The sequence below is a fragment of the Varanus komodoensis genome, unplaced genomic scaffold (genome assembly GCF_004798865.1).
Source record: "Varanus komodoensis strain SLA01 unplaced genomic scaffold, ASM479886v1 scaffold59_1, whole genome shotgun sequence".
NCBI classification, from domain to species: domain Eukaryota; kingdom Metazoa; phylum Chordata; class Lepidosauria; order Squamata; family Varanidae; genus Varanus; species Varanus komodoensis.
The window spans coordinates 614,595-630,665 of record NW_025336221.1 but is presented as its reverse complement, the minus strand read 5'-3'; the positions used below and the strand labels follow the sequence as shown (position 1 = coordinate 630,665).

Below are 16,071 nucleotides of genomic sequence, written 5' to 3'. Positions count from 1 at the left end.
TGTCTTCCTTCCTTCCTTCTAAATTTCAGCTCTTTCAGGAATATCTCCTGACTTAGAATCTTATGACTTAAGGTTTTTTATTTTTCATTTTCAACTGTTTTTGGTAATGCTAAGTACCTAAAATACTTGTCTTTCATAGACGAAACAGCAAAGACAACTCCTAGTCTGAATGTTGGTTCTTCTGAAACCCTCTTGCCTGATGCGGAAAATGGCAGCAGCAATGAAATCAATTCTATGCTGAGTGAATCTATGAAGACTCCCGATGAAGTGGAAAATACTGAAGGAGGATCCCAGAGCTCAGAGGAGCTAGGTAAAAATAAAGCAGTCTATCACTAGGGTATGCTGGATTGGTAGTCTTAAAATTGTATAATTCCTATGTTTTTACAAATATCTGTTTTAATTTGCCTTCCTGTATATCACCTATTTAATCTGGGCTTTTTTTGACAGGAGATAAATCTAATGGAGAAAGAAGTGAATCTCCAAGTACTGGAAGAGGCACCCCATGTTCAACACGAATGGTCACCAGGTTACGGAATCCAGATAGTAAACTCAGTCAGCTGAAAAGCCAGCAGGTTGCTGCTGCAGCACATGAAGCAAATAAGTTGTTTAAAGAAGGCAAAGAGGTTTGTGTTGGTTTTGAAAGCAATGACTGTAGAATGCCCTTGCCCTAGGGATGCCCAGTGAAGAGTGTTGGTAGTGGTTTTACTGGAAGACAAAGGCTTACAGTGCAGTCCTATATGAGTTGTACACAGAAGTCTGTGTGTTATTGGCTGCTTTAAGGTTTGGGCCGTCTCCTCCTGTAGTGCAGCCATCGCAAGATTGTTGACATCCTGATTCTGAAGTGGAGAAGGTGCTGAAGTTCTTGGCTGACTTGCAAAGGCCACTGGACTCGAGAGATAAGCCAGTTGCTTAAAACCCACCAGTTTCAAGTTCTGCGGGGAAGTTGAGTGACTTCCATCTGATATGGAAGGGGGAGGAGGCAGCTTCATTAGTCCAGCTATATGGCATCAAGGGCAAACGTTCCACACAATTGATCCATAAGTCAAAAAGTTGAAAGAGAAGTCAGCTCTTCTTGTTTTGAAAGGGAAGAGAGCTAGTTAAATTTGGAATTAACTTTATATCATTAAGCCACATTTTTCTAGTGACTGATAATCTATCTTTCCCTGTTTCCTTTGTAATTGCTTTCTATAATACTCTTCTCATGTATTTCAAGACTTTTAGTTAGAAATTGTGCACCCTGATCTTCCTGGAAGGCAGGGCAGAGGGATAGCTCTGACAGCTCGGTTTGCATGATTGCCAGGGAAAGGAAGTCATAGTAGCTTCTTTTCCCTGCCCTGCTTGCACTGGTTGCATACTGTGTGCTTTGCCTAAGTAGTCTTAACGGCATGTGGGTTGCTGTGTCATTGGAACCTGATGAGATGTGCAGTAGGTGGCTCCCAAACCACCCCAGGAATGCATGGCTGCGTTCAGATGACATAGTAACCTATGTGCCAGATGGGTAATTAGGCCACTCCCATGACACAAAACCAGCAGGTGTGGGGGTGGAGAAAAGAAGCCAGGGTTGCTTTTCCTCGATTTTCGTATGAACCTGGCTGTTGTGTTCAGTGGAGCTAACGCCTGGGATAAGTCTTCCCAAAGCTGCTAAATGGCTGTGGTTCTGTATTGCCTCCAGTATCAGGGAACACCCATGCCCTCCTACTCATTGGTTGGCCTCTGAATAGAATTCAGGACTAGATAGGACTTTGCTGTGAGCCACTAAGGCTCTTCTTATGTTCTTAGTTAAGTCGGTATAAGAATGCAGCCCAAGACTGTCAAAAATTGCACTGGAATTTGCTTGTTAAACATGCAGTTTCAGTGTCTTTGCTTCAGAGTGCAAAACTATTAGGGCTGCTGTCAATAATTGTGAATTCACTTAAGTTGCTTTGGCAGTTGGAATTAAGTGTATGAAAAGGCTCTTTTTCTGTAGTGAGAAGGAATAGAAATGTGGCTTCTTGATGCCGTATTCATTTAGTATGGCATTTCTTCTGCAGGCAAACTCTGCTTTGTTGGATGCATTCCTTTACTGTTTTATAGATCTACTTGGTAACTCTGAATGTTACAATTCTTTAATGTTACAATACAGTCAGCAGGACTGCAGCTCTTCATTAAAATACTGAAAATTATATAAGTTTTAATATGTATATGTTTTATGTTTACTTCAATAAGGTCCTTGTGGTTAATTCTCAAGGGGAAGTCTCCCGATTAAACACCAAGAAAGAAATAGTGATGAAAGGAAACATCAACAATTATTTCAAGCTAGGTCAAGAAGGGAAGTACCGTGTCTACCACAATCAGTATGCCACAAACTCTTTTGCTTTGAACAAACATCAGCACCGGGAAGACCATGACAAGCGACGACACCTCTCTCACAAGTTTTGTCTCAGTCCTGCTGGAGAGTTCAAATGGAATGGATCAGTGCATGGATCGAAGGTTCTTACAATATCCACTTTGAGGCTAACCATCATCCAGCTAGAGAACAACATCCCATCTTCATTTCTTCATCCCAACTGGGCTTCACACAGGTAAAAGCACCTGGAGTTTCAGGATTTTATTATTATATAGTGCCATCTGTGTGCATGGTCCTTTACAGCATAGGAAGACAGGTTCCTTCCGCAAGGAGCAGACAACTGAAAAGTAAGTGTGAGGAAGGGAACCATAGGTAAACATGGATGTAATATGTAGTTGTTTCTGTTTTATATATTAAGCTTAGATACAGGCTGAGTAGCAGTAGGGTATGGACCTAGGATATTGTTTAAGAGCTTCATGGAAGTGCTGGACTATGAAGAAATGTGGTATTTAGTACACCTTTAGTACTATTGCAGTTATTTTCCTCACTGGTGGTTCTGTGTATTCTGCACTCAGTGGAATAACTTACTGTGCTCAACACATTTAAATCTTGCTATATTTTTGCTAAATGTAGGTCTAATTGGATCAAGGCTGTTCAGATGTGTAGCAAACCTAGAGAATTTGCATTGGCTTTGGCTATATTGGAATGTGCAATTAAACCAGTTGTCATGCTGCCAATCTGGAGGGAGTCCTTGGGACATACCAGGTAAGATGCCTAAGTGGGTGTAAAATTTCTAATATGTGAAAATACTGAGGATCTTAACATTGACTGTTACAAAAACTCAGGCAGACACACTGAACATTTCCTGTCCTGGTTTACTGGCATTGTATTTGTTTGCAGCCATTTCATGGAGGTTACTGCCATGTTTGGTTCAACCCAGCAATTTGAAAATGTTAGGAAAACCTTGTGCTTTAAAAGGTCTTATTTGAATATCTCTAGTCACTGGCCAGAAGAAATAACCTGCTTGGTTATGTGTGTCTTGCAATTAGGTTACGTAGAATGACAGCTATTGAAAGAGAAGAAAAGGAAAAAGTGAAAAAGAAGGAGAGAAAGCAAGAGGAAGAAGAAACCATGCAGCAAGCCACATGGGTGAAATACACATTTCCTATCAAACATCAGGTACTGTTTTTGCATAGCAATCTTCCTTTTTAAGGAAAATGAAATCTATTCTGCAGATTGCTGCTGTTTCTTTATTGTATTTTAATGGCTGCCATTTTAAAAATTATGTAGCTTAAATACTACATTGATAGAGTAAAGGAAAACAAAGAACTTCCATCTTACCCAAGTCTTGAACTGTTGCTGTAACTGGATACCATTCCATGATGGATTGTCATCTTGCTCAACTGATGGAAAATAATTTTTTACTAGATATCTTTCATGTTGGATGTGATAGGATGGGCTTATATACCCCAGTCCTACCAGTAAGGGGAAAGATAGGCAGATCATAGTCCCCTGTTACTTCATATCAGTGAAGATAAATTTCTTCTTCCTGATCAAAAAAGTCCCAAATCAATTGTCATTTGTTTACAGCCGTTACTACAGGTCTGAGGGTAACCTCTGGATTATCCTTTCTAAAGTCATTGTCCTTTACATATACCCCAGTTCATCTTTCCTGGTGTACTCTGTGCAGAGATGGAATTTCTGCAAATCCAGTTGGACTTGACAAAACCATACAAGCCCAACTGGTTCCCCCAAAGCACTTTCTTCTTTTTACTTTAATAATCACTGAGCTAGATAGGTAACTGAAAAATTCAAAAAGGCAATCAGGTTGGAATCTTTAAAAGGGTAACTTTTACTTAGCTCATGGACTTACTAATGCTTCAAAGAATAATTGAGAACTAGACTTATATTTGCAACATCTGAGAACTGTTTACATGTTCTAGGATAGGAAAGAACAGACACAAACCCTGTGGGCTATGGAGTATTACTTGATTCCTTTGCAAGTAACCCCTTTGTCCTCTTCTGACTCCAAGTGAAGTGCCAAGTGAGCTGCTCACTTCTTCAAATGAGATTTTAAAGGTTATGTTGAGTACGTGTGAGACCAACCTGTTTGTTTGTCTGGTGAATAACAGTGCAGAATTACCTCCATGTAGGATTCTTTGAGTTGGTTTTTCCTTAGGGAAAACGGTGACTGTAAAGTAAGGCTGTAACTTGGCCTGGTTTCTTAGTATTGGAAGGGTTGAGAGAGAACATCAGAGAGACAGCGTGTCCTCTGTATGGCTTGCCTTGAATTCAGTGTTCCTCAGCTTCCAGAGAGGTGGAGCAGGGGTGGCTCAAGCAGGCTTTCTTTGTGTCAACAGAAGTAGGGTCAGATGCTGCACAGAATGACCCTCTCCACCCCCACCTCCCCATTTGCACCTCAATTGTGAGTACAGAATTAGTGAAGCATACTTACTTAAATGCAGTCTGCTGCCTCATGTGATGTGCATGGGTGTAGCTAGTGTGCTGGATGGAATAAATACTCTGGGCTAGGAAACAAACATGTTTTCAGGTGAGGCTTTTTGATGCAGGAAGTTACTACATGTGATAAAAGCTGCCAGTGTCTTGAGGTTTATTTACACTCACAGATATGTAGCATAAAAATAGTGAAGATTGTCTATAATGCTGGATGGAGGCATTTAAATGGTGGCTTTCACTGTGCTATCTGTCTACTACCTAACAGTAGGTTTGGGAAGAACCCTTTCAGAAACCATCCCTCTAGAGTCTAGTATGTGTGGACTTCCTCTTGAGTTTGGCCCAGTCCGCCAAGCCAAGCCAAGCGTAAGCCCGTGAACACTCACAGACCCCTAGTTGGCAACCTTCCCTGTCAAGAGAAGCTGCAGGATGCAGAAGGGGGCACTGCAAGTGTGCATGGAGCATCATTCCCGGCAGCCAGCCTTCTTCCCAGCTTGCTCTGCTGGAAGTGGTGGGCACAAAGGAGGAGTGCTGCTTGTACAGCACATAGCAGCTCAGTTCCTGAGGAGTGAGTGGGTGCCCCACAAATACTGGGCTCACTTGCCAGGAACGCAGACTCTGGGCCACAGGGCCCAACGGAGTCTGATGGGTTTCCACCTTCAAGTACATTCTTCACACACTGCTACCCAGCAGTTTCATTTCACTGCTATTTCATGTTTAATTTTGTGGGAGATTCTCAGGCATGCTGGAATATTAAAGTTTGTAAGTTAAAAATAACCTTCATGCACCCCTTCTGGCCTGACAAGGACCTCTGTGTTTCCAGGGTGTATAGAATCTTGAACTATCTATTCTACTGTGTGGTAAAACCTGCTCAGTTTTCTTCATTATACGGAAATGTTTTCGGAGGGAAGTAAAAGAAGAATCTTTCCAGACATTCCACTCATACTGTATAGCTGTAAAATGCACAGAAACATAGAAACAGCGAGTCAGAAGGGGCCTCCCGGGCCATCTAGTCTGACCCCTGGCTCCAGCTGGCTCCACTCACGACATGCCCGCCATGTGCATGTCCAGCCTATCCTTGAACACCTGCACCGATGGGGCCTCAACAACCTCTCATGGAAGCCCATTCCACACCCTCGGGGTCCTAACTGTCAGGAAGTGCTTCCTGGCATCTAAATGGAACCGTGGCTCCCTGAGCTTTGCTCTGTTGGAGTGCATCCTGCCTTCCTCTGAAGGGGAGAACAGGTCTCTACCCATCTCCATGTGACACCCCCTCACATACCTGTCTGTCGCCAACTGATCCTCTCTGAGTCTCCTCTTCTCCAGGCTGAAGAGACCCAATTCCCTCAGTCTTGCCTCATACCCCATCCCCTGCAAACTGGCCAGGTTCCAGAGCCAGGTTCCATAGCTATATAGCAAACAGTGTAGGGGGAGGCTTCAGTCGAGCAGAAAAGAAAGGAGTCCCTTTTCCTTTCTGCAGTCCTGAAACCAGCAACAAGAGGCCTGAAAGTGCTACAGGGCCCCCATTCCAGACTGAACGAAGGGAACTTGCAATTGCAGAAGGCACTGGAAGGGAGCCTGAGTTCAATCAAAACATTATTTTATTTAGGAAGAATGTTTATATTTGAAATGCTCTGGAAATTTTGGAAACCATGTTGCTTATAGATTTGCCCTGCACCCTTTATTTTTGCCTTTTCTTAATTGTGCTGTGTAGAGTCATTCCCTTCCTGGTTGCATTGCTAGTCTTGGCAGAAAAAAATACTCCAGGGCTGTTCACAGGCCTTTGTGATAGTGCATTATGGCCTGAGTGTGAAGTCGTTTCTTGTAGTGTTTCTTTAAAATCCACATTTTAATTATGGATTGTACTTTTAATTTTATTTAAGTGTTTTAAGTAGATGCATTTAACAATGTTTAACAGGTTTGGAAACAAAAAGGAGAAGAATATAGAGTAACAGGATATGGTGGATGGATATGGATTAGTAAAACACATGTTCATAGATTTGTACCCAGATTACCTGGAAATACTAATGTCAGTTACCGAAAATTACTACCTGGTAAGTTTTGGAAATCTTTATTTGAAATAGAATTTAACGCAAGTTCAGTTAGCGACATCAAAAACAGACATTTCAGTGGTGTGTTTTCAATCAGTTCTACAGTCTTGCTGTTTTTAACCTCTTTCTGTCTAAAACCAGCACATTAGAAGACACAGGAAAATAAGCATATTTAAAACTTTTTTTCTACCTATTTAGTAAAAAAAACAGGAGTTTTCATTTGCTATTTACCTTCACAAATAATTTTGTTCCTTTCAGATGTAATTTGACCTAATATTGAATTTGTGTAGGTGTATTTATTTTGTCTAATATGCTGTATGAAATAATATTGTTTTAATATGAATTTCTGAAGTAGTTTATTCTTCCTTGTCCTTACCCTTATTTGACTCTAAATTAAGCAAGTTAAGAACATTCAGGCCCCCTGTTTACTATACTTAGATGTAAAGAAAAGAAAAATTGAATAATCCATACATGGATGCCATCCTAATAATTTTATACTGAAAGGTGGTATAGAAATCATAAAAATAAATGCATATTTTTTTACCAGCAAAAAATGATACCGTTGCCATCCCAGAAAAGCACCGTGAACTGGATAAAAGGAAAAACCCAGCAAAAGTAAAAACAGAACATGGTTCATTGAAAGACAGAATAAAAAACTTCCGTGAGCCGTACAAGAAGGACCAAAAAGAATCTGAAAATGCAGAGACCATAAAGAAAATACGAACCAAGGAGGAAAATGAATTAAAAGAAGAAAAAGCTGAAATTAACAAACATCTACAAAAACCAGATCATATGAAAGAAGGTAATGGGCATTTTATCCATTTGGGTAGGTAGGTTACTATTTAGCTTTCTGTGGATTAATTCTGCTGATTCATTGTGTGGGTAATAGAAAATATGAGTACAGATAAATCTTAGAGTAATCCATGAAACATCCTATGGTGTATATGAATGCATGGTGCGTTAAGTTGATTATGTGCACCTGCATGTCTGTGTGCCACTTCACCACTTCCGCTTGATGTGACCCAGTGTAGTTGTGATATGTGTGTTTAATATTGAAATGAGTGTGCAAGAACCATGTAGTGTTATTTTTAGTACAGTGTGTTAGTATTCATATACACAAGAATACATGCAGTCAGCCACAGCTTAGATCTCTAAGTATATATGTTAGTTACCAGTGTGTTAATGATTAAAATTTATTATTCACAGAGGAAAAAGAAATTGGTGAAAATGATAAAGACATCAAGGAAGAACCTATGGAGATAGATGAAGTAAAAATAGATACCTCCACAAAATCTGAAATCCCTATAAATGCAGATTTAATCAATGTTAGTGAAGGTTTTCACTTAAGGACATGTTATAAAAGGAAAGTAAAAACATCAAAACTGGATGGACTACTTGAAAGAAGAGTAAAACAGTTTACACTGGAGGAAAAGCAGCGACTAGAAAGAATAAAACTTAAAGCTAGTGCTAACTCTTCAGGTTGTAAATCTCCCAGTCCAGAGAAGAATCTGGATGACTTACAGATAGCTAAAACAGAGGATGGAAAGCAGGTGGACATTACTTCCCAAAACAGAATCCATATTTCAGGTACAAATCAAACTGAAGATCCTGTTAAAGACCACTTGTCATCTAGCAGTCTCCACTTTACCAAAAGCAGTGAATCAGTCCAGTCGTTGCCTTGTTTGAATAGACTTTTGGAGGGAGAAGGAGACCTATCCTCAGTTCAGTGCCCAGATACTCAAACTCTGTTGGGAAAGGATACTAACGAAAGTGTTTCAGAACAAATGGATATGGATAAAAATCAGATCCAGAGTAAGGAGAGTGAAATGGACAGTTCTGTTACGGAAGACTCTAAACCTGTAGAAGACAAAGAAGCAAGTGAATGCGACATCTTAGAGGGCAGTGCAAAATGTTCAGAGCAAGCTAGTATCACAGAGTCTCAGTGTGAAAATGTTATTCAGCCAATGGTAACTGAAAGTGGCTACGCAAGAGATGCTTCCTCTTCAACTAGGCAAGAAAGGGAAGAATTAAAATCAGAAAAACAGGACAGTGATTCTGCAGAAACATGTAGTTTAGACGATCATTCTGAGGTGCTACCCATGCAAGCAAATGAGGTAAAAGAGTGCTCTCTGAAAAACAGTGAAGATGCAGCTGAACCCACAGTTGCAGTGAATCCAAAGCAAGCTATTGGAGGCCTAACCTCATTGCATACTGAGCTCATTTCAGAAAAAGCATTTGAAGCCCAAATTCTTGACAATATTGGAGAAAATATTGATGAGGTAGTGAAGTCGAAAATCACTGAAGCAAATGGAGAAAAGGAAGACCAGGAGAAGTGTGTCTCACCAAGTTCCATAAACAAATGCTTTGATCAGATTAAAAGCATTGCTGACAAAAATAATAAAAATGGAGAACTGGATACTCAGACGGAAAGAGAAAAGACAACAGCATTTCAAATCAATGGAAAAGACCCTGATTTTAAAGTATTACCGAATGAAGAATGTTTAAAAAGAGAAACACTTGCACAAACAGAGAGCAATATTGACTCTAAAGTCAATAATGTTAATAAGAACAATCCTCTAGTTAAACCTTTTTCTTCTAATGAACCTGTAAAGCCTTTTATGAATGGTGATATTGCTGTGGAAGATACAAATGAGAGAAAGAAATTGGATGTAGAGGGTTCAGCAGATACAGATGGAGATTCTAGAGAGAATGACTTGCCTGCAGATAATACATCTCAGTCTGTTCAAAGTATTGGAAAGAAGCAGTGTTCTCCTGAAAGAGCAAGTCCCGTGGATGACACATCCATCCCACCCATCCATTCCTGTAATGAGAACAGTATATATAGTGAAACGGAGTGCATGGAAATTGAATCTCCTTGTGTTAAGAAATCTGCCCCCTCACCTGTAATTTCATGTGAAGAATCAAGCTTGAGCAATGATTTTGCTGATCAGAATGGACTACAGATGCACAACAAACTTGAAAGCATTAATGGAGAGAATGCAGTGAAAGCTGTTGTTACAGAAGTGACCACCACATCAACTATTTCCACAGAATCCAAAACCATTTATAAAATATCAGAGTTGTCAGCCATCAAGGATGATAAAGAAAGTGTGGTGTCATCTACTGAAAACTGTTCCATATCTACTGTAACCACCACCATGACCACTACTGTAACAAAGCTTAGCACTCCTACTTCAGATAGCAATCCCGACATCATTTCTGTAAAGGAGCATAGTAAAACTGTGGTTACAACAACAGTGACGGATTCCTTGACTACACCAGGGGGAACATTGGTGACTTCTATGACTGTCAGCAAGGAATATTCTACAAGAGACAAAGTGAAGCTAATGAAATTCTCAAGACCTAAGAAGACTCGTTCTGGAACAGCTTTGCCATCTTACAGAAAGTTCATTACTAAAAGCAGTAAGAAGAGCATATTTGTTTTGCCCAATGATGACCTGAAGAAGCTTGCAAGAAAAGGAGGAATCAGAGAAGTCCCCTGCTTCAACTATACTGCTAAGCCTGCTTTGGACATTTGGCCATATCCATCCCCAAGACCAACATTTGGTATCACTTGGAGGTACAGTGTTAACAATCCTTTACAATAATTTGAGCTGGTGATCATTTCATTGCATGATCTATATGGGTATTATAATCCAGTGCTGCAGTTGCCATCCTTTTAAAATCATAAGCCCACATTAGTTTGTCAGTCAAGTGTTTGGACTGCATTTATGTGACAGGAGCAAACTTTTAATGTGTGTTTTCAAGTAGAAAGCTCCAATACTTAGCTTAGTGTAAGGGTCAAGATATGTAAATAATACTAAAGAAGAATAAGGCACACAAACTGTGCAGCCTGTGCACATCTGGGAGTTCCCTGCATTTGCTGTGTGAGAAGGTGAGGAAATGGGCAAGAAACTGCAGACTTGGTGCATTGTACATTTCAGATCTGCTGAATGAATGCCCTGTGAGATACCTAAACCCTTTATTGAGAAGTTATGTGAAAGCCTGACCTGCTGTTCAGAGGTGTTCAAAATAATGCATGGAAGTGAGGGCGGGGTGTTTCTCCCTCCCCTGTAACACTTGAACTTGGGGGCTTCCCATGAAGCTGACTGGTGGGAGGTTTAGGACAGAGAAAAGGAAGCGCTTCTTCACACAATGTATAGCCAAACTATGGAATTCGCTGTGATGGCCACCCATTTGGATGGCTTTAAAAAGGGGATTGGACAGATTCATGGAGGAGGAGGAGGCTGTTAGTGGCCACTAGCCTGGCCGGCTGTGTGCTGCCTCCTTCAGCAGAAGTGGCCTGCCTGCATACACCAGCTGCCGAGGGGCTGGGCAGGCGGAGGTCCGGCACCCATCCTGTGTGAGGGATCCTGTGGGCAGCTGGTCTGCTGCCATGTATATGGAGTGCTGGACTGGATGACCTTTGGTCTGATCCCTCATAGTTTTTCTTACGTTCTTATTCAAGCCAATTAAAATGAGTGTAGCATAAATCATTTGATATTTCATAAAGAGATGATTGTCCAAGGTCATTTGCTTTGCATAGGTTTTCTTTGATCTATGTTGTTTCAAGTGTTTTTGTTCAACAGCCTTCATTTTGTCAGTATTTAGTGAAAGTATTTTCAAAGGGTATGGCCTTGGTTCCTAACAATATATACTGGCCTTATTTGGAGCTTACCTGTATTAAAATCCTCAAATCATCCATAATCCTTCAGAATGGTATGCTTGAGTAAGGATTTTGTGTTGCAAACCCTTGTTCTAAAATACCATTTTTTCAGTTGGTTAACAGCATGTTTCTTTCATAGCTTGGATATCTCAGCTTCTTCCTGAATACATACCTGTTTGGTTTCCAATTGTCATCCAGTGTCTTTTACAAATGACACTGTTGGCCAGATAGTATATTTTACTGTGTGAACATAGGAAAATGTTCTTTATATCCTTTTAGGAAAACATCACTTAAGTAGTCCTCTGTTCTAGATCTTAGTTGAACATATTTGGATTGCTTTAAAAACTTGCACTTTGGAGCTGTGACTCTGAATTGTCCCATGGTTGTCTAGACACAACCTATTTGCCACAGAATTGTGCACTAAGTTCTATTAGAGTTGGAACTCCCTTACTCTGCCTCACAGTTGATGCAGTTGTTTTCCTACTGGCTGCAGCTCTGCAGTAGCAAGTCCAGCTTTGGTCATGGCCCCAGAGGGGGATCCAGTGGAGGGGAGGAGTGGGGCTGTGCTGGGGTACAAGGAATCTCAGTGATGCCTCAGCATCTCCTCAGTTGGCTCTTTGGAGGGTGGGCAAAATGTGGAGGCAGTCCTTTTCCTCTGCACTCTTCCCATGCTTCACAATCCACTGAATTTGGGGAGTTACTGGCAGCCACAGTGGATGGCGCCCATAGATGAGCAAGATTTAGTGGGACTATGCAGGTCTGTCTAACATATAGTACTGAAGTATGTACTCATGAACAACATATCTCCACTTCTGTTGTGAGCAAGATTTTAAAACTCTTAGCTTTATCTCTGAGATTTAGACTATGAACTTAATGCAATTTGAAATGTGCCATATATGATTTCCTTTATGAATTTTTCCAGATACCGACTTCAAACTGTAAAATCTTTGGCAGGGGTTAGCCTTATGTTGAGGTTACTCTGGGCATGTCTGAAGTGGGATGACATGGCTGCCAAACCCCCACCTGGTGGAGGAACTACACGCACAGGTAGTTTCAAAGGAATATTTCATTTGGCTAATTTATAAAACAGTAGCAGTAGTGGCTTTTTTGCAAAAACTTGTAATTTGCTATATAAATTTTATTGCTTTTAGTTTAACATTTTTTCATTCTGCCTTTTGAAGGTTTGATATGGATGGATCGATATGATTATATGGATGAATATGATTGTTTAGACCAGGAGTGCACAAGGGTGTTATGCTCCTCCAAGGCCTTGTATGTGGCTCCGTACTGGTGCCCTGACCCTCTTATTGCCCAATTCCTACCCCAACCCTGATTTCCTGCCAATCATACTGCTCTCTTTTCCCTCCAAGGTCTTCAGAGTTTGTTAGCACACAAAGTATTTGTCCTTTAGGTTCTACAATACTATGTCCTCCCATGGTGTTTTAGTATGTACATGAAGCTGTTGGAAAAGGTCATCTAGAGACTTGAAATGACATGTTACCAAGTTTGTGGATGACATACAACTCTCTCACTCCCCCCCTCCCCCCTCCCCTAGAAACGGAGGAAGCTGTGTGTCTCATTTGACATATTCTGGATTGAGTTGCATTCCCCTGTTAGGGATAAGATTCTGCAGCTGAAATAAGGTGGTAGATGCAGAACACCAATCTTGAAGAATGTAAGAGATGTACTTGGCTCCCGCCGTGATAACCACACCAGTGAGTGTGTTGCATTGATTCCGCAAATGTAGGCCTCCAGCACTCTAGACATAAAATGAGCTGTGAATTGGGTTTTAATACATGTTGGTTATTTCATTGCCAGTTGTTTACTTTTGACATATTTATGAATCTGCTGGGAAAAAACAATCCATCATTATGCTGATGTCACCCAGCTCTCTTTCAACTGATGCCAAAGAGGCTGTAGATGTCCTGAACTGTTGCCTAGACACAGTGAATTGGAGTGGATATGGACTAATGAGACTGAATTCTGATAGGACAATAGGCCTTGAGCATCAGATAAATTTACCAGGGTTTGAGAATACAGCCTGTTCTGGATGGATTGCTCTCCCTCTGTAGAAGGCATGGCCTGTGAAGAAGCAGATGCACAACTTTGGGACTCTGCTTGGCTTCTGGATGCACACTTGGCAGCTCTGGCCAGAGGTGTTCTTGCTAAGCTTCAGCTGATGCACAAGTCACATCCCTTCCTGGAGGAGACAGCTCTAGCTACAATGACATATGCCTTAGGCTTCCTATTGAGACAACTGCAGTGCATTCTGTGTTGGGCTAACCTTGAAAAGTGATTGGAAAATGCAGCTGGTAGACAATGCAGCAACCAAATTGATCTAAAGTGTACATCTGGTGTGTGCTTTCTAGACCATATTACTTTGGTCTTGATATCGTTTCTACTGGCTTTCAAACCCAGTTCAGGGTCCTGATTCTAGAAAGCCCTAAATGGTGTGTGGCTAGGATTTATGGAAGACTACTTCCTTTTTATGTAATTGAAGATCTTGTTGAATGTTTCACCACTTACAGAGACCAAAGTTTGGTGAGAATATGGGGCACACCCTTTCTTTAGCAGCACTCACTTATGGAACTTCTTTGGAAGATTCGAGTAGGGCCTTTACTGCTCAGTTTCTGGCTAGCGATAAAGATATTTTTGTTCTTTTTATCATTTGGTGGTTTTTAATTGGGGGCTGAAGCTAGTTTTTTGGCAGGGGTGTTCTCTTGTTTTGGTCCTATCTTAAAGTTTGTTCTATACACAATCTTGAGGACCTTAAGACCAAAAACTGCCTATAAAATCAATAATCATACAGGAGGTGAACATACTTAATTCTTAAATGAATTCACTGTAATGGATTTAAATGTGTCTGTATGTTTGATGCCTGCATTATCGTCCAGAGTACTAGGTGACAGACTGGTCCAACCAGTGTATTACTTTGCAGCTGATAGTTTGAAGCCAAGGAAGAGGAGTCCAAGGAACAGAGTTGTGGAATGGGAGTAGGCAGACCCCTCCCTTTGGAGTCTGTAAGGCTGTGTCTTAGCAGGGGCCATGGCTAGAGGTTCCAGCTGCCTTCTCTTCTCCAGGATGCAGTGGAAACAGAGTGTCCAGTTCTGACAGCTGTGTAACTCTGAAGGTTTTGCTGAATCAAACAAAGGCCATAATCTAGCCCTTGTGAAACTAGTTACGCTTACTTGAGTATTAATAAAAAGTAAATGTACTTTCCTGTGATAGCACTATTTTGGGTTTATTATAGTACAAAGGTCAAAACTGTTTGAGAAGAGCATTGCACAGTGGATTAGAACTCTTTCTAATCATAGTAATAATTAATGGAAATTATGGGTGTAAGCCTGAAAATGATCCATGACTCATGCTAGACCATTTATTTTCTAGTATATGTCCTGACCCACAACGCTTCTTTCTAGGGATCTGTGAGGAGTCTAGGAGTGGGGTGAAAATCCAACAGATTTTCATGATTCAGCTTCCTAGATTCAGATTTAACGTTCTTCTGGCATAAACTTGCTGTGGACTTCTGGCTCTGTTTTGCACAAATTTTGCAGTGATCTTGGAGCGCAAGAAAATAAAATCTGTCACTACCTCTATTTCTTCCCCATCTAATTGCCAGGAAGTGAGAGGACCAAATGCCATGATCTTAGTTTTGCGCTCTCCTCTTTCACCCACATCAAGAGACTCTTTGGTTCCTCTTCACTTTCTGCCATTAGAGTAGTATCATCTGCATGTCTGAGGTTGTTGAGATTTCTCCTGGCAATCTTAATTCCCACTTGTGATTCATCTAGCCCCGTCTTTCACATGATGTGGTCTGCATATAAGTTAAATAGACAGGGCGCCAGTATACAGCCTTGCCGAACTCCTTTCCCAATTTTGAACCAATCAGTAGTTCCATGTGCAGTTCTCACTGTTGCTTCTTGACCTGCATACAGGTTTTTCAAGAGACAAATAAGATGGTCTGGTACTGCCATCTCTTTTAGAACTTGCCACAATTTATTGTGATCCACACAATCAAAGGCTTTAGCATAGTCAATGAAGCAGAAGTAGCTGTTTTTCTAGAACTCCCTAGCTTTCTCCATGATCCAGCATACGTATGTTGGCAATTTGATCTCTAGTTCCTTTGCCTCTTCAAAAACCTGCCTGTACTTCTGGTAGTTCTTGGTCCTCATATGGCTGAAGCCTACCTTGTAGGATTTTGGGCATAACTTTGCTAGCATGTGAAATGAGTGCAATGGTGCGGTAACTTGAACATTCTTTGACATTGCCCTTCTTTGGGATCGGAATGTAAACTGACCTTTTCCAATCCTGCGGCCACTGTTGAGATTGCCAGATTTGCTGGTATATTGAGTATAGCGGTTTAACTGCATTGTCTATTAGGATTTTGAATACTGTCTCCTCCACTAGCTTTGTTGTTGCTCAGACTTCCTAAGACCCATTTGATTTCACAATCCAGGATGTCTGGCTCGAGGTCAGTGACCACCCCATCGTGGTTATCAGGGATGCTAAGCTCTTTCTTGTATAGTTCTTCTGTGTAATCTTGCCACCTCTTCTTAATCTCTTCTGCCTCTGTT

The 16,071-nt window shown here is 41.0% G+C and overlaps 1 protein-coding gene across 7 annotated transcripts in view; it reads left to right on the top strand.

The window, feature by feature from the left end:
- Positions 1-16,071, top strand: part of BPTF (bromodomain PHD finger transcription factor) — an 80,776-nt gene that overhangs the window by 31,291 nt on the left and 33,414 nt on the right. For all 7 annotated transcript variants that reach the window (XM_044449460.1, XM_044449461.1, XM_044449458.1 and 4 more), the window contains 9 exons: positions 140-310; positions 448-623; positions 2,206-2,561; positions 2,960-3,091; positions 3,376-3,505; positions 6,699-6,834; positions 7,379-7,633; positions 8,038-10,411; positions 12,420-12,544. In XM_044449460.1, coding sequence (XP_044305395.1) covers positions 140-310; positions 448-623; positions 2,206-2,561; positions 2,960-3,091; positions 3,376-3,505; positions 6,699-6,834; positions 7,379-7,633; positions 8,038-10,411; positions 12,420-12,544 — 3,855 coding nt within the window. The remainder of the gene's footprint in view (positions 1-139; positions 311-447; positions 624-2,205; positions 2,562-2,959; positions 3,092-3,375; positions 3,506-6,698; positions 6,835-7,378; positions 7,634-8,037; positions 10,412-12,419; positions 12,545-16,071) is intronic.